This window comes from Mustela nivalis, assembly GCF_964662115.1.
Source record: "Mustela nivalis genome assembly, chromosome: 7".
Classification (NCBI taxonomy): domain Eukaryota; kingdom Metazoa; phylum Chordata; class Mammalia; order Carnivora; family Mustelidae; genus Mustela; species Mustela nivalis.
Window position 1 is genome coordinate 108,041,241 of NC_139026.1, and position 27,571 is coordinate 108,068,811.

The 27,571-nt window shown below is 40.1% G+C and overlaps 1 protein-coding gene across 10 annotated transcripts; it reads left to right on the forward strand.

Moving 5' to 3' along the window:
- Nucleotides 1–27,547, forward strand: CCDC77 (coiled-coil domain containing 77). Of its 10 annotated transcripts, none has more exons than XM_082738092.1 (13): nucleotides 32–114; nucleotides 2,784–2,838; nucleotides 5,559–5,612; nucleotides 7,174–7,417; nucleotides 10,220–10,362; nucleotides 15,533–15,629; nucleotides 16,479–16,554; nucleotides 17,507–17,598; nucleotides 18,940–19,088; nucleotides 23,796–24,015; nucleotides 25,284–25,409; nucleotides 25,508–25,660; nucleotides 26,649–27,547. In XM_082738092.1, the coding sequence occupies exons 3-13, from the start codon at nucleotides 5,575–5,577 to the stop codon at nucleotides 26,793–26,795; spliced, it is 1,485 nt and encodes a 494-aa protein (XP_082594218.1). In that variant the 5' UTR covers nucleotides 32–114; nucleotides 2,784–2,838; nucleotides 5,559–5,574; the 3' UTR covers nucleotides 26,796–27,547. The 10 variants fall into 10 exon arrangements, with proteins under 10 accessions (XP_082594217.1, XP_082594220.1, XP_082594223.1 ...); XM_082738088.1 differs by having other exon boundaries at nucleotides 41–114; nucleotides 2,784–3,084; XM_082738091.1 differs by lacking the exon at nucleotides 2,784–2,838 and having other exon boundaries at nucleotides 1–114.
- Nucleotides 27,548–27,571: the final 24 nt, after the last annotated feature.

A 27,571-nucleotide genomic window follows, 5' to 3' on the forward strand; every position in this document is an offset into this window, starting at 1 on the left:
GTGTAAACTCGTGGACGATTGGACAGATTCGTGCACACTCAGTGGCGCCGCTTCGCTACCGGATTTAAGTTTTGTTTTTCGGTTGGGGTTTCTGACTCGGAGGCTTACTGTGGCGTGAGTACAGAGTTTTAGGTTTAGGATGCTGGGATTGGGGAATGGGGCCATAGACTAAAAAAATACTTAGCGAGGGAGAAGTAGGTGCGGGGACCGGAAGAGGGAAGTTAGGACGTGCAAAGTGAAAGGTTTCAGGGGGGTGTTGGAGGATTGGGGAGCCATAGCAAGAGGGAGTCAACAGCGGGATGAAATGTAAACGGGGTGTAGAATTTGGAGGTCCTGGAAATGCGTTCCAATATTCCCTCATTCCAGGATAGTCTAAGCCCTCAATTTCCTCATTTGTAGAACTAAGGAATAATAAAAAATACTTGACAAGAGTTGTTGTGGGGGTGTATAATTGAAAATTCAAATCCGAATATTGAAAGATGTCATTTGTTTATTCAATGATAATTATTACTCTGTGCCAGGGAGTGTTTTAGATAATGAGGTAGTCATAAACGCAGTGAGAATAATGATGTTCCCACAGAAGTGATTAGAGGAAGTAGAAAAGAAAGCTGAAGACAGAACCTTTTGAACCAAGAGAGGAAAATTATCAGTAAAAATAGTAATGATCTCCATTTATTGAGCACTGGCGTGTCAGACACTGCTCAGCCCTTTTATTTATTATTTCATTTAATTCTTACACCAACCTATTATAAATGCTATTCTCCCTCTCTTTTAATAAGTAATTCGAGTGTAGAGAGGTGAAGTAACTTGCCTCATCACACATCTAATAAGGAAAAGAGCTTTGACTGAAAGCCAAGCCTTTTTGATTTCAGAGCCCAAGCTCTGATCTACAAAATTTTTTTAAAAGATTTTATTTATTTGCCAGAGAAAGTGAGAGAGCGCATGCAAGCGAGCACAGGAAGGCAGAGTGGCAGCAGAGGCAGAGGGAGAAGCAGGCTCCCTGCCAAGCAAGGAGCCCTATGTGGGACTCGATCCCAGGACGCTGGGATCATGACCTGAGCCAAAGGCAGCCGCTTAACCAACTGAGCCACCCAGGTGTCCCTGAACTACAGTATTTTTAAAAAGGTGATCAGTACTATCAAAGTAAGCATATAAATTGAGGAGTGGGGATGCCTGGGTGGCTCAGTGGGTTGGGTGCCTGCCTTTGGCTCAGGTCATGATCCCAGGGTCCTGGGATCGAGTCCCACATCGGGCTCCTTGCTCAGTGGGGAACCTGCTACTCCATCTCCCTGTGTATTCTCTCTTTCAAATAAATACATAAATAAAAATCTTTTTAAAATAAATAAATAAATAAATCGAGGAGTGACTTGCTGGGTGGAGGATGGAAAACCAAGAAAGCAGCTGAATTCATTCATTTGGGTGTCTAATGACCAAGAAAATAACTTCAATTCGGATGTTATAGTAGGCGTTGGTAGTATAGTGGTGAGCATAGCTGCCTTCCAGATGTTGTAGAAGACAGACTGTGAGAGGTTTATAAAACTAAATGAGATTTGAATGTAGATACCGTTTTGTTGACCTGCAGTAGTCACAGGCAAGAGAAGGAATGAGGACAGTTACTATAAGGAAGAAGAGAAGTTACAGGTTCTTAGAAGGCTCTTTAAAAGTTCCAAGATATTCTGCGGTGCCTGGCTGGCTTAGTTGGTTGAGCATGCAACTCTTTTTTTTTTTTTTTTTTTAAGATTTATTTATTTATTTGAGAGAGGAAGAGCTTGCACAAACAGTGGGAAAGGGAGAGAGAGAATCCTTGAGCAGACTTCCCGCAGAGCATGGAGCCTGACTCAGGGCTCAATCCCAGGACCCTGAGATCATAATCCAAGCCAAAAGCAAAAGTTGGCTGGCCAACCCACTGATCCACCCAGGGGCCTGAGCATGCAACTCTTGATCTTGGGGTCTTGAGTTTGAGCCCCACATTGGGCATAGAGATTACTTTAAAAACAAACAAACAAATGACTCAAAAGATTATTTAAAAAAAAGAAAAAGTTCCAAGTTACTCTTAAATAGTTGAGGAACAGTGACATTCATCTTTAAGATGTCACCTGTATTTATAAAAGGGAATATTATTTGGCCATATATAGGAATACTATTTATTCATATATATATATATATATATATATAACACCTGCTACAACATGGATGAACCTTGAAAACCTCATGCTAAGTGAAAGAAATCCGTCATAGCCAGCCACAAAAGGACCACATACTATATGATCTCATTCTTATGGAAGTCCAAATTAAGGAGCTCTATAAAAATAGAAAGTAGGGCACCTGGGTGGCTCAGTGGATTAAGCCTCTGCCTTCAGCTCAGGTCATGATCTCAGTGTCCTGGCATTGAACCCTGCACTGGGCTCTCTGTGCAGCAGGGAGCCTGCTTCCCCCTCTCTCTCTGCCTGCCTCTCTGCCTACTTGTGATCTTTCTCCTGTCAAAAAATAAATAAAATCTTAAAAAAGAAAAAAAAGTAATAGAAAGTAGATTAGTAGTTGCTTAGGGCTTGGGGGGAGGTGGAACACAGGGCTGATGGCTAAAGGTTATAGGATTTCTTGAAGTGATGAAAATGTTCTGTAATTGTGAGGGTTGCACGTATCTGAGTATACTAAAATCATTGAATTGTACACTTTGAGTTTTATGGAATGTGAATTATCTAATTATATCTCTATAAAGCTGTTAAAAAAAATGTTGCCCATAATCCTACCATCCCAACCCAATTACCATTTTTATTTTCTAGGTTGTTTTTTACAAGAGACAAATTCACCCAGTTTGAAGAAGCTTTGTGGAAGGAAGTGAGTTTAAAGGAGGAGAGTAGTCATTTTAAAGGAGAGAATGAGAAAAAGAGATGGCATGCTTGAAGGGTTGGTGGGCAGAAGGAAGCTAATGGAATGACAGAAGCAGAAACTGATTTTCTAGTTATGTTAGTGACATAAAAGTGAAGCAGAGAAGGTAGGTAAGGGGATGCCAGAAGGTCAGAGAAGACTTCACCAAGAAGGCGACATTAAAACCCTCAAGGAGAGGGAGAAAGCCATATATAGGTAAATGGGAAAAGAACATCATAAATGATGTAGAAGGTGGAAGTCTGAGGTAAAGGTTTATCTGGCGTGTTTGAAGAACAGCAGAGGCCAGCATTGGTGGCACATTGAGCACGGGGAGAGTTCTAGGTGAAGCCACAGAGTCCTGGGGTAGCCAGATCATGTAGGACCTTGGAAGCCATTTTAAAGACTGGCTTTCTGACTGAAATTAAAAGTCGTAGGAGGCTTTTGAGCAGAGGAATTTTGTGTTTTGACTTACATTTTACTTATTTTTTATTTTTTAATTTTTGAAAATATTTTCTTTATTTATTTGACAGACACAGCGAGAGAGGGAACACAGCAGGGGGAGTGGGAGAGGGAGAAGCAGGCTTCCCGCTGAACAGGGAGCCGGATGTGGGACTCCATCCCAGAACCCTGGGATCATGACCTGAGTCGAAGGCAGATGCTTAAGTGACTGAACCCAGGCCTCCCTTGACTTAACATTTTAGATAATCAAACTGCTGTGTTGAAAATAGACTGCAAGGGCTGAATTTGAAAGTGGAAGCAAAGAGACCCGATAAAGAGGCTATTTTAGTCCTCCAAGCAAGAGATTGTAGTGAGTTGGACCAGGGCAGCATGGGCATAAGCCACTGTCTGATTCTGGATATTTTCGTGGTAGAGCTAAGGGGATTTGCTCTTGGATTGAGCATAGCATGTAGGACAAGAGGAATAAAATTTCTCCAAGGTTTTTGGTCATAAGCAATTGCCAAGATAGAGGTAGTAATTACTGGAATGTAGAATTGTGAGAGAAGAGCAGGTTTTGGTGGTAGGTGTTTATCAGGAACTTGGTTTTGGACTTGGGAAGCTTGAGAGACCTGTTAGACATCCAAGTGGAGATAAGAAATAGGGCAATGAGATAGGTATGAGTGGAGTGGAGGCCAGAGTCAGCCCTGGAGGTAGGAATTTGAAAACCATTAGTGTGTATGTGGTATTTAAGAATGATACTTTTTTTTTTTTAAGGATTTTTTATTTATTCGTTTGAGAGAGAGTTCACGAGTTAGGGGAGGGATAGGACAGAGGGAGGGGGGGGGAGAAGCAGGCTCCCCGCTAAGCAGGGAACCTGACGTGGGGTTTAATCCCAGGACTCCAGGGTCATGACCTGAGTCGAAGGCAGACACTTAACTGGCTGAGCCACCCAGTTGCCCCTAAAACTGACACTTTATACAGTCACCAAGGCCCTATAAAAAGAAGGCAGTAACTGAAAATTAATGACCAGTGAAGAAGAAAGAAAACCAGGAACCTCTGGTGTCCTAGAAGGCAAATGAAGAAAGGTTTTAAGGAGGAGGTGCAGAGGCATTCTGGGGTTCCAAGCGGGAAAATGATCTAGAATTAACAAGAGTGATGGTCTCTTCACTCTTGTTCATGAAATTCTTCTCCAAAGGACTGAAGATTATAAACAGATACATACAGATTAAAAGAGCACAAGAACAGAATATTACATCATCATGCCCAAGATCAGAATGGGTTGACAAAGCATGCTTGATAAGCCAGCATTCCCCAAAGCTAATAAAATAAACTCTCCCCTTCCATCCCTCCTTCTCTCCTCCTTCCTCTCCCTTTCTTCTCCTCTTCTCTCCCCCTTCTCTCCTTCTCTTCTGTTCCCTCCCTGACCATGAGGTTATCTTCATGAAAATTTCTGTGATAAGATTATTCAAATAGAGAGGGGCGCCTGGGTGGCTCAGTGGTTTTGGCTGCTGCCTTTGGCTCGGGTCATGATCTCAGGGTCCTGGGATCGAGCCCTGCATCGGGCTCCCTGCTCCGCAGGAAGCCTGCTTCCCTCTCTCTCTCTCTCTCTGCCTGCCTCTCTGCCTACTTGTGATCTCCGTCTTTCAAATAAATAAATAAAATCTTTAAAAAAAAAAAAAAAAAATTATTCAAATAGAGGATCCCAAGCCCCACGTTAGCAATTGGAATGGAGATTGTAAGTGGACCTTACAAAGCTTGAAAGTAATTTTTTTCTTTCTCTAAAATGAAACAATAAAGTTCACCAGATGTCAGTGGCTTTGTATTTATTTTAAATTTAGTGTAATTAAATTAATTTTCATTTACCGTCCCTTGTTAGGAACATTTCTGCATCTCCTTCCTCTTTCAGCAAAAGGACTGTCAATTCGTTTTGCATTGCTGCAGACAACCTCCATGTTAAGGAGGCTTTTCTTTTGTGTGTGCTTCTTCATCCAAACATTAGATGCCGTGATGATTTTATTCAAAAATAGTAATGATAGATGCCTTATGAAGATTCAAAAGTCATAGATTTTCAGGATTTGGAACCACTTTAAAGAATCCTACATTGTAGAGCATCACATTCTCACCAGCATGTGATGGTGGAAATGGAACCTGTGTATCCTGTACTGTTGTTTTTGTTTTTTTGTTTTTGTTTTTGTTTTTGTTTTTTTGGTCTGTTTCTGACCCTTCATTCTGAATTTTTGTGTATTTGACAGGTGTGAAGAGGACAGCATGAACTTTACCCCAGTGCGTACCCCCGTCTGCAGAAAGTAAGACATTTGCCTATTTGCGAGTTGTTAAAGAATCAAGAGTTCTGTAGCCAGAAGCATAAGTTAGTTGAGAAACTAGAAAGGTTTTAGAAGCATGTTTCCAACCTCTGGATTTGAACTATATTACATGTCATTTATCTATTCTTATTAAGTGCCATTAGGATTCAAAACTGGGACATATTAAATGTTGATACCCGAATCCAGGCAGTTTGAATGGGCCTGGTATAGTGCCCGTGGATCCTGGGTTACAGAGGAGACAACCAGCATGCATAAGCAGGGGACTTTTAATTCTGGTTCTGCCCTCTGCTTCTCACGCAACAGACATCCTCCTCCTCATCCTCTTCACAACAACTTTCCACTGCAAAAGCTCAGCAGGACCTCTTAGTTCATCCACTGGTCTATTTCCCAGAGTACTTCCCTTTGAAGACATGAAACATTAAGTAAAAGAACATTTCTGTCACGAGCTTTTAGTTATTGAGAAAACTGTAGGATTTTTTTTCCCCCCTTCGTGCTAGCTGAAAGTAAATTTTAATATCTCTTCTATACACTCTTATTAAAGGTGATGACCATCTCCATTGTTAAATACAGCTTTGGGAATCCAGTATAAAGTCTCTGCAGGGAGTTAGCCAAAGTGGATTAATTTTCACAGGGTTTTTCTACTTCCACACCACGTATTTTCTGACTTGGCATTGTTTCAGCTGAACGCTCTTGTTTGCTAAAAACAAACAAATGGAACTTCTTGCCTAGCCTTTCATTAGCCTCTGGTCTTGTCTAGTCTTGGTCTGCGTGATTTAAACGTTCTGATGCTGGTGTGATTGTGTGGTTACTAACTAAGGCTATATCTTCTAATCCTGAATCTTACATTTGTCATTTCCTTTCTTAATAATTTTGCCACTTACATGTACCTGTTCCTAAAAACAGTTTCATTTGGCAAGTTCCATTCTTAAATGGTAATATCTTCTACATATGCATCTACTTACTTTTTACCGCTTAATGTTATTTGAATGATTCATTGATATTTGGATATCTCTAATCCATTGTTTCTAATGACTTTGAGTAATGTTCCATTTATATAAATATACCACAATTCATCCATGACCCTATTGAGTGGATGTCTGGAAGGTTTACCGGTTTTGTTATTACAAATAATGTTGCTACCAACATTTTCATGTGTGTTGCCTTGTACACATATGCATGAGTTTCTCTAGGACAGAGGGATAGCGGTTTTACTAGATTCTGCCAATTACTCTATGTAGTGTCAAGTTAGACTCCACCAGCAGTGGAATGTGTTCTTTGGCTCTGTGTCTTAATAGCATTAAATTTTCGATTATTACCGGGTCTTGCTTGGGTAATATTTCATTTTTAATGATCTTTTTACTCTTTTAACATGTATTTTGAATCTAGCTGTAAGCCTTTAATACTTGGAAACATCAAACTTCGAAGGTTTATGAGCACCTTAATTATGGCACTTCAAGAACATAAACATTTTTTTTTAAGAAATTACAGTGTCTCATAACTGTTCACATCGTTGAATGACTATGTCCTGTTTGATTTCTCACAGGCCAACGACTGTCTCCAAACACGATGTTCCCTGTGGCTTCAGTGGTCCCACCAAGTGGAAGAGAATGTCTTTCTTGGATTCAATGGAGTCGACTCCTTTGCCTTCCACGGAAGATCGTCTGGCTGTCCTCTGCCCTTCTCAGGAGCTTCTGGAATATTACCAAAAGAAGATGGCCAAGTGTGAGGAAGAAAATGAGGACCTGCTGAAGAAACTGGAACTCTACAAAGCAGCTTGTGATGCGCAGGTGAAAGGGATGACACGCTATACCCTTTTAGGGCTCTGATTGAGTCTGTTCCTTTCTGAGAGCAGTGCCAGCTCGAACCATAAGCAGATATCTTATTTAAGAAATTATTTTTTTATCCTTTCTGCCTCAGCCTAGCTACCTATACACCTTTTGGGTCCCTCACTAGGTCATAAACTCTTATATCTCGGGCTCTTGTATACTTCTAGATCTTTCACCCCCTTACACCTGACTTCATTTAACGTCATTGTTAGCTCTATAGCTCCTTGACAGTTCGGTTTTCTAAGCATTGCCTGCCAGCTTCTGAACTCACATCCTTCCTTTCTAATCCAGGCTCCCCTGGGCTTCACTTCAGGAACTGTACTACCTACATGGGACCCTTTGCTTATTCTGCCTTGCTTGCATAGCACAAGCCCTAGCTAGAATTTCGCCCAGTTCCCTACCACCTCTTCTCTTGGAGCAGGATTCTTAACGTTGGCATTATTGACATTTGGGGCTTGGTACTTGTTTGTTGTGAAGACTGTTCTGTGCATTGTAGGATTTGAAGTAGCACCCTTGGCCTCCACTCACCAGATACCAGTAGCGCACCTCTTCTCCCATCCCCCCCATCCCCAGTTCATGACCCATCAAAAATGCCTGCCATTGCCCAGTTTCTCCTGGGGCATAGGCAGAATCACCCCCGTTGAGAACCATTGTCCTAACACAGTTACATATCATTACAGAATAAATTCATGATAAACTTGTCCATCTATATCCTTAGTCACTATACAGCAGTTTTCTTGGCCTGTGCATACCTGTGCCATACCTTCACCCTCCACCAGCCTGCAACCCCTTCTTAGTCGTCTTCTCTCTGGCCATCTTGTTTCCGAGTTCATGGAGGAAACACCAGCTATCACACATGTGCTCCCTTTCTGCCCATCCACGCAAGTTACCTATGTCTACATCCATGTCTTCTCTCTTACTGCTTCGGGGATGAGCTGTCTCTGCCTGTTCAAGCTGCACTGATCCAGCAGTCCCCCTGACCCCCAACCCTTTCTCCTCCTCAGAAACCCTGCTTCATCATCTCTCTTCTCTGTGTGTTCTATTTTTAACTTCTTGCCTGACATTGGCTTTTGGTCCTCAGTATATAAACCTACTCAAGTCTTTCCCAACTTAAAAAAATACCCTTCTGTAGTTGACTTTCCTCTCTAACTTCTTTCTTATGTAGGTGGCTCTTTCTCAACCATACCTTTAGAATAGCTTGACTTTGTCACCCACTCAGTGACCTCTTGACTGTAGTTTGGTCTCTGTCCGCATTGCTCCACTAAAAATCACCCGCGTGGTCCCTGGAACCTGCTAGTCAGAATGATCTCTTCTCTTCATGGCCTTGGCCGTATTTGTCGCTATTGATCTCTCCTTTCTGCAGACTTGTCCTTTCTTGATTTCCTTTCCCAGTTTGTCTTACCTCTCTGACCGGTTCTTCTCAGTCTCTGTCAACGGCCCCCCCCTTCCTTAGTCTTAAGTATCAAAGTTCCAGATTCCACCATATATGGTCTCATTGTATTCATGCCTTCTACTACCACATATGAGGTGATGACACCAAATAACTAATGTGGACTCACTTTTCTCCAGAGTTCCTTGTTAATTTGTCCGTGTCTGAACTGCTCTCTTTCCTACCCTACCCACACATGATGTGTACCACTGATGTTTCCCCTCCTTCCATTCCTTATCTCTTTGCTTTTTCTTTATTCCATGTCCCGTAAATGGTATCATTGCCTGCAATTCTCCCCAGCTCCTACTTCTGTCACTTGGCAAGTCCTTTTGATTCTGCTTCCTAAATGTCACTGCACCCATTCCAACAACTTAATCACTGTTTCCTCAACATCGGTTCCAACTCTCATTATGTCTCCCCTGAACTATTAAAGTGTCCTCCATACCAGTATCCAGCCTGGATATCATACTTACCCACTCTGCCTCTCGCTGTCCACTCCAGCAATACTGAAATACTTGGGGTTACCCAGACACTTAGGGCTCTGATGGTTCGGTATTTCTCTCCCTTTCCCAAGAGTACTTGTCTTCTGGTTGTCTGTAGCAGTCTTCATCTTTCAAGTTCCAGCTTTGCCTGTGTTCTCTGACTTCCCAAAACCTGCAGAGGTTTTACTCTACTGTACTTTCCCATCAACCATTTTACTATGCATTCTCTTTCATGAAATAACTATTTCATTTTAGTTGTTTGCATTTCTCTCCCCTCCAACAAAATTCTTCAACTCTGTGGGCAAGAATCATACCTTTTTATCCATGTTTTTCGAAAATTTTGAAATCCTTATTACATAGAAAGCATTAAAAAAAAGAAGTGTGACTAGAACAGGTAAATCATATGGCGTTACAGGGTTCTGTAATCTGTAAAAGGAAGATACAAGAGCTTTGATGTTATAGGCAAACATCACACTCACCCTGCAGCTGTTAAACTCAAGTCTGTACACAACCTGTTGTTGTCATTTGAATTCCATGTTGGTGAAACCATTCACTCTAATATTTCTTTTCTTTTTTATAATTTTTTTAAGATTTTATTATTTGACAGAGAGACACACAGGGAGAGAGGGAACACAAGCAGGGGAAACAGGGAGAAGCAGGCTTCCTGCTGAGCAGGGACCCTGACACAGGGCTTGATCCCAGGACCCTGGGATCATGGCCTGAGCCAAAGGCAGATGCCCAACCAACTGAACCACCCAGGCGCCCCCACTCTGTAATTTCTGCATGACCTGATCCAATCAGAGATACTCCCATGAAGTGCAGTATTTTTTCAATACCTTTTTCCCCCCCCAGCATAAACTAGAATGGGATTTGCAGCAGAGGGAGGAAGAGATTGCGGAATTGCAGAAAGCTCTAAGCGATATACAGGTCTGCCTCTTCCAGGAACGGGAACATGTTTTACGCCTCTACTCAGAAAACGACCGACTGAGAATCAGGTACCCAGTGGGAGAAGGGAAATATTGGAGTTCTATTTCTAAATTACACTAAACGAGATACATTTCTCTTAGGTTGTGTTCCCCAGGAAGCAGACTCTGAGATGGATACAAGGATGGTTAGTTGGGGGACTCAGCAATAATATCTATGAGCAAATTTGGGCAGAGGGAGAATTTGAACTGTGATTCTATGGTAGGAGAGGCTTTAGCCAACTGCACAGGGAGCTCTGAGGCCAGGACAGCCATTCAGAGGCAAAGCGGTTGACCATTTGTAGCCCATAGTGATCACTCATTGGATGTCGGCTGTCACCAGGGAGGGGATGTAAATTTGAGAGAGGCAGCCCCTGTCAGCCTAGGGCAGTTCCTGGAGAAGGACTGAACTCTTGGGTGATGGATGTCTAGGTTCTGAAAGTGGCATCTGAGCAGTGTTCCACAGGATCCACTATTTTTTTTTAAAAATTGTGATAAAATATACTTAACATAAATTTTACCATTTTAGTCATTTTCAAGGACATAGTGCAGTGGCGCTTAGTATATTTATGTTATCAGGCAGCCATACCACTATCCAGGTCTAGAACTTTTAACCTTCCTTATAGAAACTCTGTCCCCATTAAACAATAACTCCTTATCACCACCCCTCCTCAGCCCTTAGTCACCACTGTTACATTTTCTGTCTATGTATTTGACCTCATATAAGTAGAATCGTACAGTATTCGTCCCTTAGTGAGTGGCTTATTTCACTGAGCATGATGTTTTCAGGGTTCATCCATGTTGTAGCATGTATCAAAATTTCATTGCTTTTTAAGGCCATATTCATATTCAAATTCATATTAAAAAAGTCATTGACAAATCCAGTATCACTATAGTTTTTTGTTTGTTTGCTTGTTTGTTTTTTTAAGAGAGAGCACTTGTGAATGGATATAGGGAAGGGGCAGAGGGAGAAAGAGAATCTTAAGCAGGCTCCATGCCTAGCGCATAGCCCAACATAGCTCCATCTCAAACCTTGAGATCATGACCTGAGCCCCAGTCAGGAGTCAGGTGCTCAACCACCTGAGCCACCCAGGCACCCCCAACTGTGTTTTAGAGTTTTAGCTCTTACAGGTAGGTCTTTGATCCATTTTAAGATAAACTTTTGTATATTGTGTTAGGTAAGGGTCTACCTTCATTCTTTTGCATGTTGGATATCTAGTTTTCCCAGCACCATTTCTTGAAAAGACTGTCTTTTCTCCATTGAAAGTTGAAAATCACTTAACCATACATGTGGGACTTATTTCTGGGCTATTTGATTCCAGTGGTCTAAAGATCTGTCATTGTCAGTACCACACTATTTTGATTATTGTAACTTTGTAGTAAGTTTTGAAATCAAGATGTGTGGGTCTTCTAATGGTGTTCTTTTTCTAGATTGTCTTAACTATTTTAAGTTTCCATATGAATCCTGAGATTCCATATGAATTTTAGGGTGGATTTTTCTATTTCTGAAAAAAAATGTCATTGAGATTTGATGGGAGTTGCTCTGAATCTGTAGATTGCTTTGGGTAATATTGACATCATAATATCAAGTCTTCTAATCCATGTACATGGCATCTCTCCATTTATGTATGTATAGTATACAAGTCTTTCGCTTTCTTTTTTAATTCCTAAGTATTTTATTCTTTTTGATGCTAATATAAAGCAAATTACTGTCTTAATTTCCTTTTCAGGTTGTTCACATTAGTGTATAGAAATGCACCTGATTTTTGCATGAAGAATTTGTATTTTGCTACTTTGCTGAATTCTCTTTTATCAGTTCTAATGGGATTTCCTTCGTTTGTTTGGGTTGGCTTTTGTTGTTTTTATGGAACCCTTCGGTTTTCTACATATAACATTATGTCATCTGTGAACAAAGATAATTTTACTTCTCTCTTTCTACTTTGGATGTCTCTTCCTTTTTTCTTGCCTCCTTGCCCTAGCTGGTATTTCCAGTACTGTGTTAAATGGAAATTGTGAAAATGGGCATCCTTGTCTTGTTCTCCATCAGAGAGGAAAACTTTTGGTCTTTCACCATTGAGTATGATATTAACTATGGGTTTTCCATACATGGCTTTTATTGGGTAGAGGTTATTTCCTTCTTTAGCTAGTTTGTTGAGTGTTTTTATCATAAAAGGGTTTTGAATATTGTTACATGAGTTTTCTTTATCATTTATCATTTATGATTGTGGGTTTTTTCCTTTCATTCTGCTAATGTGATATATTATATTGATCAATTTTCATATGCTGAACTATGCTTGGATTCCAGAAATAAATCCCACTTAATCATGGTGTGTAATCCATTTAATGCTCCTGAATTTGGTTTGCTTGTATTTTGTTGAGGATTTTCACATCAGTGTTCGTGAGGGATATTGGTCTGTAGTTGTCTCTTTTTCAGTTTTTAGAAAAGTTTGAGAATTATTGGCGTTGTCCTTTAGATACTTGGTTGGGTTCACTAGTGAAGACATTGGGTCTAGAGTTTGTCTTTGTCAGGAGGTTTTTGATTATCGATTCAATCTCCTTAATAGTTTTAGCCTTGACCTAATGCAGAATTTCCTTTCAACTCTGGGCCACACTGAAATCTCACCTTTCATGTCACTTGATATATGGGTCAAAGCAGTATCCCATAGTATGGGATATGGTCTCTAAGAGATTTGAAGAGTCCTTTTTTCTACTTGGTAAGGGTAAGGCATAGTAATTTGTTTTTTACTTTGAAGGAAATGTCTGGTCATGCCTAGATCAGATCCCTAAAACTTCACTGATATGCTTTGAAAAGTTTACTCCAACCCTCTCAAGCCCATGTATCTTACCAAGGGTTTTAATGCATCTGCCATTTCTTGTCTAGCCAATCTAATTTAATCTGATATCATTTTTTTTAAAGATTTTATTTATTTATTTGACAGACAGAGATCACAAGTAGGCAGAGAGGCAGGCAGAGAGAGAGAGAGAGAGAGGGAAGCAGGCTTCCTGCGGAGCAGAGAGCCCGATGCAGGGCTCGATCCCAGGACCCTGTGATCATGACCCGAGCCGAAGGCAGCAGCCCAAACCACTGAGCCACCCAGTGGCTGATATCATTATTAATGAACTAATGAAATCTGTGGTATGGCGGGATCCAGGTCTCTTTAGACTTATTTGATAGGATGCTGAAGAGTTAACATGGTTTTATGGAAAGACTGTAAAAGTGTACTGTGTTCACCCAACACAAATGAGAACTATTTCTGGTCCTGTTAGGAATGGAAAGGAATGCATTTGCTTACTCAGTATCCATATTCCATGTACCTAAAACCAAGTAAATCTACTCTAGCAAAAATACTACTTCTAGGACAATGACTGAAATTGGGACCTCCTTGACAGTAGTAGTCCACTGTTATCCTTCTGGTTTTGCATAGCTCATACTGTGAATTAAATGGGGATTTGATGGTGACTTTGACCCCACATCTTTTAAGTCTTTATCTTCCATCTTGGCAGGGGTGGGGAGGGGCAGTTTCAGAGTCTTCCTCTTACCTTAACCCAGATGCCAGGAAACCAGGCAACTACCAACTACCAAATTTGCCAACTACCAAATATGGCTATTCCAGTTATACATTTAGAGATGGGGAAACTAACCATGGATTGGGTCTGGACCCAGTGGACCCACTGTGAGCTGGGCCTGGTACAAAATTGTGTTGATTACATGGTTCCTATATACTCCAGTGCCATGATAATGGCAGGTATCAATGTCAGTTCAGACCCTGGATCCATCAGTTCTTGAATTACCTGTGTATTTCCTTTTCTCCAGTGTATAATTATTTAAATAAATGGCCATGGGTCTTTTGGGGAAAGACTAGGGGACTCATTATCGTGTACTTGCTGTGGTGTCACCAAGTCTTACCTCCTGGGGACCCAGCTTCTTTGTCAAGTAATTATCTTTACGCTGGCTGAGGTGTGGAAAATGGATCAGAAATTGTGCTTTTGCTTAGGGTGCTGCCCTTAGCCTCCCTTCATCTTTGATTTATTTTATTTTATTTATTCATTTATTTCTTTTAAGTAGGCTCCACATCTGATGTGAAGCCCAGTGTGGAGCTTGAACTCACAACCCTGAGATCAAGACCTGAGCTGAGATCAAAAGTTGGATGCTTAACCAACAGAGCTACCCAGGAGCCCATCTTTGATTTATTTTAATTTTTTAAGCTGTACCTTGTTAACCACCCATCTGTTTTGCCCCTAAGAACACTGTGTTTGTTATTAAAGATTTTATTTATTTAGAAAGAGAAAAGGAGCACAAGGGGAGGTGAGGCCAAAGGAGAGGGCGAGAGAATCTCCAGCAGACTTTGTGCTGAGCACAGAGCCCAACACAGGGCTGGATCCCATGACCCTGAAATCATGACCTGAGCCCAAATCAAGAGTCAGGTGCTCAGCCGACTGAGCCACTCAGGCACCACAAGAACACTACGTTCTATAAACCATCTCCATATCACAGACTCTGAAATCTCATTTTAGAGTTTGCTTCCTTGGTCCATTTCTGATATCAATTGTCTAAGGTTGGGTTCTCCAGAAAACAGACTTTGTAATGGATATTTGCTTGCAGGAGATTGTTTAGGAGAGTCCCTTCAGGGATAACCACCAATGAAGGAATAAAGTCTGATTGGGCAGCAGTAGAACTATTTAATTAATTACAGAAGACCTCAGCCAGTGCCACAGGGTGCACTGAAGCTGGGATGGCCCTTCAAAGGTATTCTGAATTGAGGCAAGGGAATTGGACTTTTCTGTTCTCTCATTAGCCAGGCCCTGGGTCCAGTCTGTCCGTTGGGTATACAGTTGGTTAAGGCAGTCCCTCTTGACTGAGGACAATTCTGGAGAGATATTCAGCTGTGAGCCCCAGTTTGCAACATTGCTGGCAATTGGAGGAATGAACCCATTAGTGCTGAAGAGGGGAATCTGAGCAGGGTACCCCAGCATCCACTATAACTTTCTTCTGGAACCAACTAAGAAATTATTTTGTGGTCCCCTCTCTCAATTTCTGGATATAAATATCTGATGTTTTAAAAATTAGAGCCAAGGTCTCAATAAATCTTATTCAATTTTAATTTGATGTTGCCATTGTCTTAAATCAGAAAGGAGATCCTTTAAACAGAAAAGTTTATTTCCTCTGAACACAATGTGTGGTTATTCTCTTTGAGAATTGCAGGGAGATAGAAGACAAGAAAAAGATTCAGAATCTCTTGGCTCTTGTGGGCACAGACACTGGAGAAGTGACCTATTTTTATAAGGAGCCTCCAAACAAAGTAAGTAGTCTTTGGTACGGCATGGTAAGCATTACTTTTTATTAAAAAAAAAAAAAATAGGCTGGGGTCTATAATAAAAGCAATTTTGGTACTTGTTAAAGAAGATAGAAGGAGAATTAGCTGTCTTAGTCCCGAAGTCTTCAAAGCATTTTCTATAATTACAAAGAGCTTTGTGCTTTCATTTACTTTTTTCCCCCCAAAAAACCTTGGGAGGTGGCATCATTTCACTGTTTGGAAATCTTAAAGCACAGAGGAGTGGATGTTTTGGGTGAGGTTAGAGAGGAAAGCAGGAGCTGACTTAGTGTGGGAGCAAATTCGCAATACTCAGATTTCTTTTTTATCTTAGTTTATGCTGATGATAAAGTACTACATGGTCTTTATGAAAAACAGACAGATTTCAGAAATCTGTCATATAAAAGTGGCAGTCTCTTTTATCCCCAGAGAGAAAGCTCTTTTCCCATTCATATAGAAATATTTGTGTGTATATATAGATTTTTTATTTTTACTTTTCTATAAACTGCCTCAGTGAGCATCTTTGTGCATATCTACATATGCATGCTTTTGTGTTCCTGTTATTTTCCTAAAGGTCCTTGCCAAAGATGCCCCACCCCTTTCTTTTAGCAGATAGTATGAAATAACTCTGAAATTTAATTTTTTAGCTTATTTCACTAGCGCTGAGTTTTGTCCACTTTAGTGTCCCTCACACATGACATCCTTATATGATTATGGTAATTTCAACCAATTGTATTTGTGAGTAGTGTTTTGATCTATAGAAGTAAAGCTAAAAAGTGAAATACAACATTTATAGGAAAGCTAACTCTATACTTTTTGGTTTTTTTGCTTCTTCAGGTCAGCATTCACTCCAAGACTATCCAGGCTATAGGTATATGTGAACAGAATGAATCTTCCTCAGCTTTCAGAGCAGGTATCAGCCGTATTACTATAAATTCTTGTTGATGCAGAATTCAAAAACACAGTCAAATAATTAGATTTTGTTTCTACTATGTGGTAATAATGAATGTTCATATTGATGTCCCTGCTAGTTTAAGATCTCACTGAGCTTTTTTTCCTTTAACCTTCCCGTGATGTTTTAATAAAGGAGAATAAATAATACATAATAAACATGCTTATAGGTAATAAAACAGATTGGGATAACTTCTGGGATCACAGAATGTTAATTAGCTTCTAAGCCTCAGTCTCCCCCCACCCCTTTTTTTTTGATGGAAATCCCAATTTTATTTCTTTCTTTGCCTTTTTTTTTTTTTTTTTTAGAAAATTGAGATGTAATTGACATATAACATTACATTTAAGTATATAATGTAAGGATTCAATATTTGCATATATTATGAAATGATCACCACAATAAATCTAGATAACATTCATCACCACAGTGGTTACAGATTTGTTTTTCTTGTGATAAGAACTTTTAAGATCTGTTCTCTTAGTGTGAGCTTCTTGAATCATCCTAGGAATTTTGTTCAGTGTAATTTTAGTGTTTCTTATTTTTAAAATAATCTTGTCTTTTGAAAATTGGGTGATCCATCTTAACCAAATATTTAGACTTACTTTTCCTTATTCCTTATCTTTTCTGATTAAATACGATTTTATGAAGAAAACAGATACAACTTCAAAGGAAAATTTAGTATATTCTTTAGAAAGATGAATATTATTATTCAGGAGACATCCTAGCAGAGTTCCTTTAAAGAGATTCTCATTTGAAAAAGTATTGCTATAGTCATTGTATGCTTTCCTTTTTCTTCCTTTCCTTCTCTTCTAGGTAAATGAAATCAGACTCCTCTGCAGAAGTCTGCTGATGTTCAAATAGCCAAAATAAAAACTAAGTAAAGGTCTTGATTAATTTTTGTTTTCTATTTTAGATTCTAAAGTAAACAAAAAAAAACCAGCAATGAGAGAGAAGGAAGAAAGTTCTGAGCAATATCAGAGTGACATACAAACACTTATCCTGCAGGTAAAGCAGACCAGAACAGTTTCTGTCCACAAGTTTAGCTTTGTGTAACATATCTTTGTTATCATATAAGTATCTCCTTGCACACATATTATTTTTTCCTTTTGTGTGTGTGTGTCTATATGTTTTCTTTTTTTTTTTTTATTAACATATATTATTTATTTCAGGTCTGTGATTCACTGGTCTTATATAATACTCAGTGCTCATTACAACACACACCCTCCCCAATGTCCATCACCCTATTACCCCAACCCCTACCTCTCCCCTCCAGCAATCCTCAGTTTCCTAAGATTAAGAGTCTCTTATGGTTTGTCTCCCTCTATAGTTTCGTCTTGTTTCATTTTTTCCTTTCTTCCCCTATGATCCTCTGCCTGCCTCTCAAATTCCTCATATCACTGAGATCATATGATAATTGTCTTTCTCTGACTGACTTATTTTGCTTAGCATAATACCCTCTAGTTCCATCCATGTTGTTACAAATGGCAAGATTTCATTTTTTTTACGGCCTTGCACACATATATCTAGGTATCAAGTGATTACGAAAATTTAGGTTGTTCCTAATTTCTGAGAGTTTATGTTTTAAAACCATTATTCTCTATTCAGCCATTCTAGAAGCGCTATCCTTAGCCCTACCTAACAAAACTATCATATAGTAAGAATTTCCTTGTGGCTTAAGGGATACGCAAAGAGTTACAATTGTCTCTGCTGAAAGATTGACCAGTAGGGGTATATCCATTTATTTAGTGCATGTGTTCTAAAGTCACCAATTATCCTTCTACCACCTGGTAGTTGTGTAACACTTGCAACCATGCGCTCAAGTTCCTGTCCTTACTAGGGTCTGTTGCCTTAAATGACAGTTTCTGCCTTTGGCCAGTATCTCCCCTGGGAGTCATGACAACCAGAATCAGAGAAGGAAATAACATGATACTGATTTTTCTTCACTTTTTAAATTAAAGGATGAAGAAAGGAGTCATTCTATTTCTATGCAACTAGGGAGTCTTAGAAGGGAGATAGTCCTAAGAATCCCAAAAGGGAGATAGATAGTGAAAAGCTGAAAATGTTAGGGTAGAGGAAACTGGATTTTCCAGCTTTTTGTGTGTGACGCAGATCCTGTGTGGTGTGAACAGAGCTTGCTCTTGTGTAGCCTAACCCCATGTATAAGACATTAAATGAAAAGGAGTACACTTAAGATTTTTCTTCTATTTGTTTCACTGCCGTGCTTTTGTTTGTGGATTTGTTTTGTTTTGTTTTCTAAAGTTTTCTGGAGAAAGACTCACTTTTTGAGGTAAGAAATAAGTGGAAGTGAGACAGGAGTGGATACCTCACCCCTTTTGGCCTGTCCAGGTGGAATCACTGCAGGCTCAGCTGGAAGAGCAGACCAAGCTTTCTAGAGAGCAAGTTGAAGGGCTCATGGAGGACAGACGGATTCGCATTGAGGAAATACAAGTTCATCATCAGAGAAATCAGGACAAAATCAAAGAGCTTACCAAAAAGTGAGTGTTCAAGAAAGCTGCACCTGACAGATCTGTAAATTTTTCTGAGTGGCTTGGAAGTTAACAGTCCTGTCTTTTAGCAGCATAGTACTGTGCAACTGAAAGGGATCTGGAAAATTCGTCTTTGTCAGACACCCATGCCTCTATGTAGGTGGGTGTCCGGGCTTCTCCACGAGTGCTGTTGATTCTTTTCTTGAATAGCTGCCAAGTATCCCCCATGCTCCGTTTAACCCACTTGACTTTTAGCTTGATCTTAGTGGTGAAGAAATATTCTCTTATCCACTGATAGGTTATCCAGTGCAGCCCAATACGGTAGGGACATTTTCTTTTGTTTGGCCCTTCACGAATGTGGGAAAAATGACTACGTACCTGTACAAAAACCACAGACTCTCTGTCCTCACTGCTTTAATTCCGCACCTGCCTGCCTGCCTTTCCTCACCTTTCTGCAGTCGGATTTCATCCCCACTGTTTTACCAAGCATGCCCTTTCTAAGGTCATCACTGACTTCATTATCTCTTTAAAGTGCCCGCTGTAACTAGTATACTAGTATCATTCTGTATATTCAGTACCGCTAAGCTCCCTTTCTTTGAGATGAATTCTCTTTGCTTCTACCTGTCTGACCCTCCTCAGATTTTTTAACAGTTCCAGTGGCCAGACTGTGCTGTACAGATCTCTTCCGTAATGTTCGAACGCCTCCAATTTACTGCAACTGAATCAGACTGTTTTTCTTCCCCAAGAAACATCTCATTGTCCCATCTCAAACCTACTACTATATTCTTTTTCCCATTTACTTTAAAGATATCCATCCTGTTTCCCAAGCTCCCCGACCTTAGAGTTATCTTGAATTCCCCACTCTCTTATTCCTGAATTCTGAGCCCTAATGAGTATGATGAGCCTGGGAAGCCTCTCCAGGCCGTTCTCTCCCTCTCATTCTTCTCACATTGGTTCAACCTATTCTTTTTTTTTTTTTTTTAAAGATTTTATATTTTTCTAAGTATCTCTACCCCCAACATAGCACTGGAATTTGTGACTCTGAGACCCAAGAGTTGGGTGTTCTCCCCTCCTGAGCCAGTCGGGAATCCCCCAGCTCTATTGTTTACATTCCTGCAGTAATCTAACTGTTCTTCCTATCACTGATCCCACCGCCTTCTACACTTTTCCTCGCTGCTAGGAGTTAGAAGTTACCAGATGCTCCATTGGGAGTTACCAACTGCTCAGAAACATACAATAGCTTCCTATTTATCTCATGATAAAGTCCTGCTGCCTCAGTATGAATTACTAGAATCTTCGTCATCTGGCACCAAATGAACCTTTTCAGTCTTAGCTCTTCCTCTACTGCTGTGTTTTAACCTGTCCTTCAGTCTGACCACTCATGTCTATTGCTTATGGGATCCTTGCTGTGTGGCAGGCACTTGGCTGTGCATGGTCATCTCTCCTCTGAACACTTCCCCCGGCAGAATTTAATTTTTCTTCCTCCACATGCCTCTGATGCCTCGCCTGCCTCTGGTGGCACTAATCACCACCTATTGGAGTTATGTCTGTTCCCCAGGGGCGTGCTGTGGCCTCAGTTAAGCATCTGACTCTTGTTCTGAGCTCAGGTTTTGATCTCAAGATTATGAGTTCAAGCCCTGCTTTGGCCTCCATGCCCAGCGTGGAGTCTATTTAAAAAAAAAAAAAAGTCTGATGATTAAAACTGGACGTGATTCTTAAATTAAGATCTCCCAATACAGGCTAGAAAATGCGTTCTGCCTCTTACAGACTCAGTTTTTGTTTTTTGTTTTGTTTTGTTTTTGTTTTTAAGATGTTACACATTTATTTGACAGACAGAGATCACAAGTAGGCAGAGAGACAGGCATAGAGAGGTGGGGGTAGGGGTGGGAAGCAGGCTCCCCGCTGAGCAGAGAGCCGGATTTGGGGCTCGATCCCAGGACCCTGAGATCGTGACCTGAGCTGAAGGCAGAGGCTTAACCCACTGAGCCACCCAGGCACCTCACAGACTCTGTTTCTTTTAACACAGTATAATATGTTTTCGTGTGGCCAGCACATCTCCATCTTCATTTTCATGTTTGGTATTTTGTGCTTACACATAGCATGTTCACTTTTCATTGGATTTTAATTGTTTTAAAAAGCAGTGTTTTTAAATTGCCACAGTAATTTGTAATTTTATATCTGTCTTCTAGCAGATTAATAACCATCCTAGTTTAGCATTATCTGCCCATCTGAGCATATAATCAGTCCCTTACATTTGATAGATCATCCTAAGGATATTGAATGGCATGAAATCCAAGGCCTTTAATGACTGTCCTTTGGGTCTCATTTTCATACCATTTATACATTAACAAGACTATTTCTTGCTCAGTTTGTAATCGAGAACATAATGTAAAATAGAATAAAATAACTCATTGAAATCATGAGAGATCTTGTGGTAACTGAATCAGTCTCTCTTTATATACATACGTATATACCTGAGTATATGTATACATTCGTCTGGTGACAGTTACTCTGCTTTGTGCCTGCATTATGCTCTCATGTTCCCCTTATCTGTGTATCCTATTACTCATGAAAAGAACTGAGTTTCTCTGACATTATTTGGCCAGTGGAAAATTATAGTGATTGCCTCATGGTATTTAATATTCTTTTTAAGCAGTTTGATCATTTGGTACAGTATTTTTCTAGAAAGTATTGATATTAAACTGATGAGTTGCTAACTTCTTAGGGATATCCTTTTTTAAAGATAGAAACATCATTTGCCTATTCCTAAATCTCAGTAGTCAGCAGGAATTTGTTTAGTACTCTGTGTATGTTTAGCATTTGGTACTATTCTTGACAATATGGTAATAGCAAGGCAAAAGCAAATGATAAATAGGGATATGCTTTCACTCAGGCTAGAAAAAATATGCATGTTGGGGCACCTGGCTGGCTCAGTTGGGAAAGTACGCGACTCTTGATCTTGGGGTTATAAGTTTGAGACCCACGTTGGGTGTAGAGATTACTTAAAAACAAAATCTTTAAAAAAAAAAGAAAAGAAGAAATTATGCCTGTTGACAGTTAAAACATGACAAAGGCACCTGGGTGGCTCAATCAGTTAGGCATCTGCCTTTGGCTCAAGTTGTGGTCCTGGGGTCCTGGGATTGGGCCCCGAGTCAGGCTCCCTGCTCAGTGGGGGTCTGCTTCTCCCTCTCCCCTCCTGTTTGTGCTTTCTCTCTCTCTCACTCACTCTCTCAAATAAATATAATCTTAAATATAAAATAAATTAAAATTAATAAAACATGACACAGTCTATGAGCAAGTGTCAAATTATAACACAGGGGTAGAAATTTAAACTGATACAGAATTTCAGAGAATGGAGAAACTAAATGGGCTAAAGTTGTCACGATCTCTCCATGGAGGAAACTGATGTTGAGGAAAGGACAAGTTTTGCTACCAGGCAGTTTACATGTGGATTACAGCACAACAAAACCAAAACTATTTTTGACATTTTAGAACTTGTGTTCACCCTCAGTCAGGGAATATATTCCATACTTGTGCAGGCTCTGTGTAGATATTTCTGTAAATATTTTAATGATATAAACTAGAATTAGCATTGGGAAAATATAAAGACCAGTCTACGTTGGGCACATGGGTGACACAGTCAGTTAAGCAACTTAACTTGATTTTAGCTCAGGTCATGGTCTCAGGGTGGTGAGATGAAGCCCTGGATTGTTCTCTGCACTCAGCAGAGAGTCTGCTGGAGATTCTCTCTCTCCCTCTGCCCCTCCTCCTACCCATTGCATGCACGCATGCTCTCTCTCTCTCTCAAATAAATAAATTTTTTATTTTATTTTATTATTATTATTATTATTATTTATTTTTTTTTAAAGATTTTACTTATTTATTTGTCAGGCATAGAGGGAGAGCGAGCGAGTGAGCACAGGCAGACAGAGAGGCAGGCAGAGGCAGAGGGAGAAGCAGGCTCCCGGCCGAGCAAGGAGCCCGATGCGGGACTCGATCCCAGGACGCTGGGATCATGACCTGAGCTGAAGGCAGCCGCTCAACCAACTGAGCCACCCAGGCGTCCCGTATTTTATTATTATTTTTTAAGATTTTATTTATTTATTTGACAGAGATCACAAGTAGGCAGAGAGGCAGACACAGAGAGAGGAAGGGAAGCAGGCTCCCTGCCAAGCAGAGAGCCCGATGCGGGGCTCGATCCCAGGACCCTGGGATCATGACCTGAGCTGAAGGCAGAGGCTTAACCCACTGAGCCACCCAGGTGCCCCAATAAATAAATCTTTTTAAAAAATAATGTTTTTATTTAAGAGCGAGAGATTATGAGCAGGGTGGGAGGGGCAGAGGGAGAAGTAGACTCTGCCGAGCAGGGAGCCCAATACTGGACTCAATCCCAGGCTCCTAGGATCATAACCTGAGCCAAAGGCCGAGGCTTAACCAACTGAGCCATCCAGGTGCCCAGTAAATAAATCTTAAAAAAAAAAAAAAAAAAAAGACCAGTCTGTGAACTAGTGTGCATGGATAGGTACATTACACTTTGTCCAGTAAAACATGTAAGTTTACCAGTGATTAGATTGTCTTTTAAATACTGCTAGTGATATTTTATAGAATTTGTGTATTGCACAATTTTTAAAGAACTCGTATCTTCCCTTTGTTTGAGTAACTATGTACCATATGTACCCCTAAACATGGTGTCCACATTTGTACTTTCTTTCATAGTCTCCATCACACCCAAGAACTTCTCTATGAGAGCACGAAAGACTTTTTGCAACTCAGATTTGAAAGCCAAAATAAAGAGAAGTCGTGGATGCTTGAAAAGGATCATTTGATGTCGAAGATTAAGCAATACAGTGTGCAGTGTAAGAAGAAAGAAGAAAAAATTGGAAAAGTTTGGCCAGTCATTCATGAGACTCATCATAACCAAAATGAATATATTAAGGTAGTTTTCTTATGTCCTACAGAAATTGTTAATTTTTTTGGAAAAGTTGAAAGAACTCAGAGAATTCCAGAGAACCTGAGAATTGAAATACAAGGTCCATTCAGTCCAGAAAGCTGTTGTAGCAGCAGCCTCAAGAACTAGGTTTCAAAGAGTAGCTTATCATTATAGTGTTTAAGGATTTAGAAAAGTGAACTATTGATTGATTCATTTAACAAATATTTATTGCACTCCTACTGTGGGCTTGGCTCTGCAGCAATAGATAAATTAGACCAGGTCTGCCTTTGCAGCATTTACATTTTAATGGGTGCGGGGTCGGGAGGGAAGATGGGACTCGCTGGCTCAGTAGTGAGAGCATGCATCTCTTGGTCTTTTGAGTTCAAGCCCCTCATGGGGTGTAGAGACTATTTAAATAAATAAATAAATGAATGAATAAAAAAAAACTTTCATGGGTGAGAGGGTACAAAAACAAAACAGAGAAAATGATAGCTTATTTTTAAAAATGATGTTAAGGAATTGAAAAGATTATATGAAGATTTTATATAGTTGCTGAAAGTCTGCTTTTATAGGGAAGCACAAGGACCCTCTGTGAAGTCTGATATTGTTGCTGAGACTTATAAAACAGTACTGAGCTTGCCATACAGACCTGGGGAAGAACATTCCAGGCAGAGGGAAGAGCAAGTCTGAAGTATGTTCAGGGAAGAGAGGGAATATCATTGTGGTCATGGAGGGATAAGCAAGAAAGAAGTGGTAAGCAGAGAGGTTGGAGGGTGGGTAGCAGCCAGTCATGGAGGGCCTTCCAGGGCCTTTACACGCCTGGAAAGAATATTTAGCTCTAAGTGTTGTATGTCTTTGAAGGATTGTGTGTAAGGAAGAAACATGAGCTGATTAAGGTTTTTATCCACCATTCCCTCTGCTCAATGGAACATGTATTATGTGTTCTTGTTGTTTCTATTTAAAGAAGAGCAAATTTGTGCCAAAACATATGTTGTCATGTCCTACTTGGTATAGTTCTAAGCTCCATTATCTGACCCTTCTCAGAGCCCAAAATACTTGTTTTATTTTAAAGAATTTCTACTGTGGACACTTCAGGAAAAGGTTAAGAGAATCATCTAGAAATAGGAGGCTTTCAGATGTTCTCCAACGTTCCTTGCCATCTTGTTCCTTAGTTCGTTTTAGATTTAATGGAAATCATTTTTTTCCTTTCTTTTGTTGCCTAAGTACTATTTGAATTACCAGAATTGTAATTTTATTTTCCCTCTGACCTGCAGTCCCTAAAGGATAAGTTAGTTCAAGAGAAAAAACTGTCCAACATGTATCAAGAGCAGTGCATTTCCCTAGAAGAAGAACTTGCCCGAATTCGTGAGGAAGAGGGAGTGAGGAGAGAGATCTTCAAGGTACAAATTCTCTATCACTTCTGATGGGGTAGGAAGCGCAGATGCTCTGGGAATGTGTCCCTCTCTTCACAAATGCCTTGCCATGTCTCTATATTTAGGATCGCACTAACAAGATGGGGAAGCGTTTACAGGTGATGACAAGACGCTATGAGGCCTTGGAGAATCGGCGCATCCTGGAAGTAGAAGGCTTTAAGACAGATATTAAGATTCTCCGGCAAAAGCTGAAACACTTGGAGCAAATCCTCTATAAGGTAATCACTGATCCTGAATTACCGAGAGAGGGGAAAAGGGATGCAGGTAAGGAAACATGGTCATGAGGGCTCCTCAGAAGAAAGATGGGCTATTTCCCTGGTGGTAGACCCTAGCGGATCAACATCCTTTAAGTCTCATTAAAAGCAGCTTAAGTACACAGCAGAGGGAAGACACAGTAGACTAAAATCATTGCTAGTCTGCACCATTGTACTTCCATCTGAGTTGAACTAAGGAAGCAGAAAGCTTCCTCCTTCCCAGATCAAGAAGCAGATGAAAAGAACTGTGTCTATTTTACCAATGGAGAGAGAGCGAGTGAGTAAGGAATGAAGTAGTTTCTCTCCTCAACCCTCAAACACAGCTTTATTTAGAATTCAGGTTGCCTCAGAATTCTTCTTAGATATTTTTTTTTTTAAAGATTTCATTTATTTATTTGACAGGCAGAGATCACAAGTAGGGGGAGAGGCAGGCAGAGAGAGAGGAGGAAGCAGCTCCCTGCTGAGCAGAGAGACTGATGTGGGGCTTGATCCCAGGACCTTGGGATCATGACCTGAGCCGAAGGCAGAGGCTTTAACCCACTGAGCCACCCAGGCGCCCCAAATCCTTCTTAGATTTAAGCAGTAATTCACATATCCTAAATGATTGCTATGTGCCAAACAAGGTTAGTTACAGAAGAGAAGCTTTTTTTCCCATTCTTTGGCAAATTTACCAGTAACATTTATATTGGCCTCTGTTTTTACTCATTTCTGTTTGTTGACCTCTATCTTATGGCTTCTTTACTATCGTATAGAAAAGCAGAGTCTCATGCCTTTTCTGCTTTAATTCTACTCTACATTTTCTTTCTTTTGGTCATTAGCAAGCTAAGGATTGAATTTATCTTATGTGCTAAAAGTCTGCCAAAAAGAAGCCAGCATAGCCTAGTCTTTATGACTGATTTCTTTCTCCTGGATTGTGCCATAAACATTTCTTCTTTTTTTTCCCAATCTCTAGGCAACACTGAATGCCCAGGCAAACCAGGATCTTGCCATTCTGTGTGAGGTGCGTGACAGCAATAGACGGGCACATAAGCTGCAAGGAGAACTGAAGAACCTTAAGTCCAAAGTCTTTGGTCTGGAGAATGAACTTAGACTCTGTTGACATTTACGTTTAGCCATTGCCTTTGTCTGGAATAGGTTTGCTTCTTAAAATCTGAGGAAAAGGTCCTTTTCTCCCAGAAACTATGCACAGAGCCAGCTAGAATCGTGGTATCCGTTATTTAGAAGATGGAGCTAGGAATTGGGGACCACTAAAAGAGCCCTTCTTGCATGCTAAGCTTTAGCTATCATTTTTACTGTCCTATTAATTAACCTTTTTTGTGTTTTGGGTCTGGATTATAACCTTAATCACTTAGAGACTTTCCCACATTATTTCTCCCATTGATAATATGATGACAGTTTTTGTTTTTTTAAGAAGGCAGTGATGATGAAAATTCCAGAAGGAAGTATTTTTTTGCTATGAGCTTGACTGGGTGTCGGAAGTTGAAATTCTGCCTGAGATCAAGGCATCCTTTAAGGTTGCCCAAGGCAGCAAATCACAATCTATCGCATGTAAATAGATAGTAATTGTGCTATTTAACTCTTCCATTGTGAGCCAAATTACTTTTTTGGATACCCAGTCTCAGTAAGTTTCACCAGAGGGCACTAGAGACCCTAGTCTTTTTCTTTTTCTTTTTTTCTTTTAGAGACGCTATTTTTAAGTAAAATGTTCATCTAGGAAAATAAAGGTGCCACGTTGGTAAGAGTGAGTGAAACTTTAGTCATCCTTAAATGAAAGAGCATTATCTTACCAATAAAATGCTTTAAAAAAAAATCTATAAATCAACTACTTTTCAATAAAAATGTAATTTAAAAGTTTCTGGTTTCTATAACTTCTTG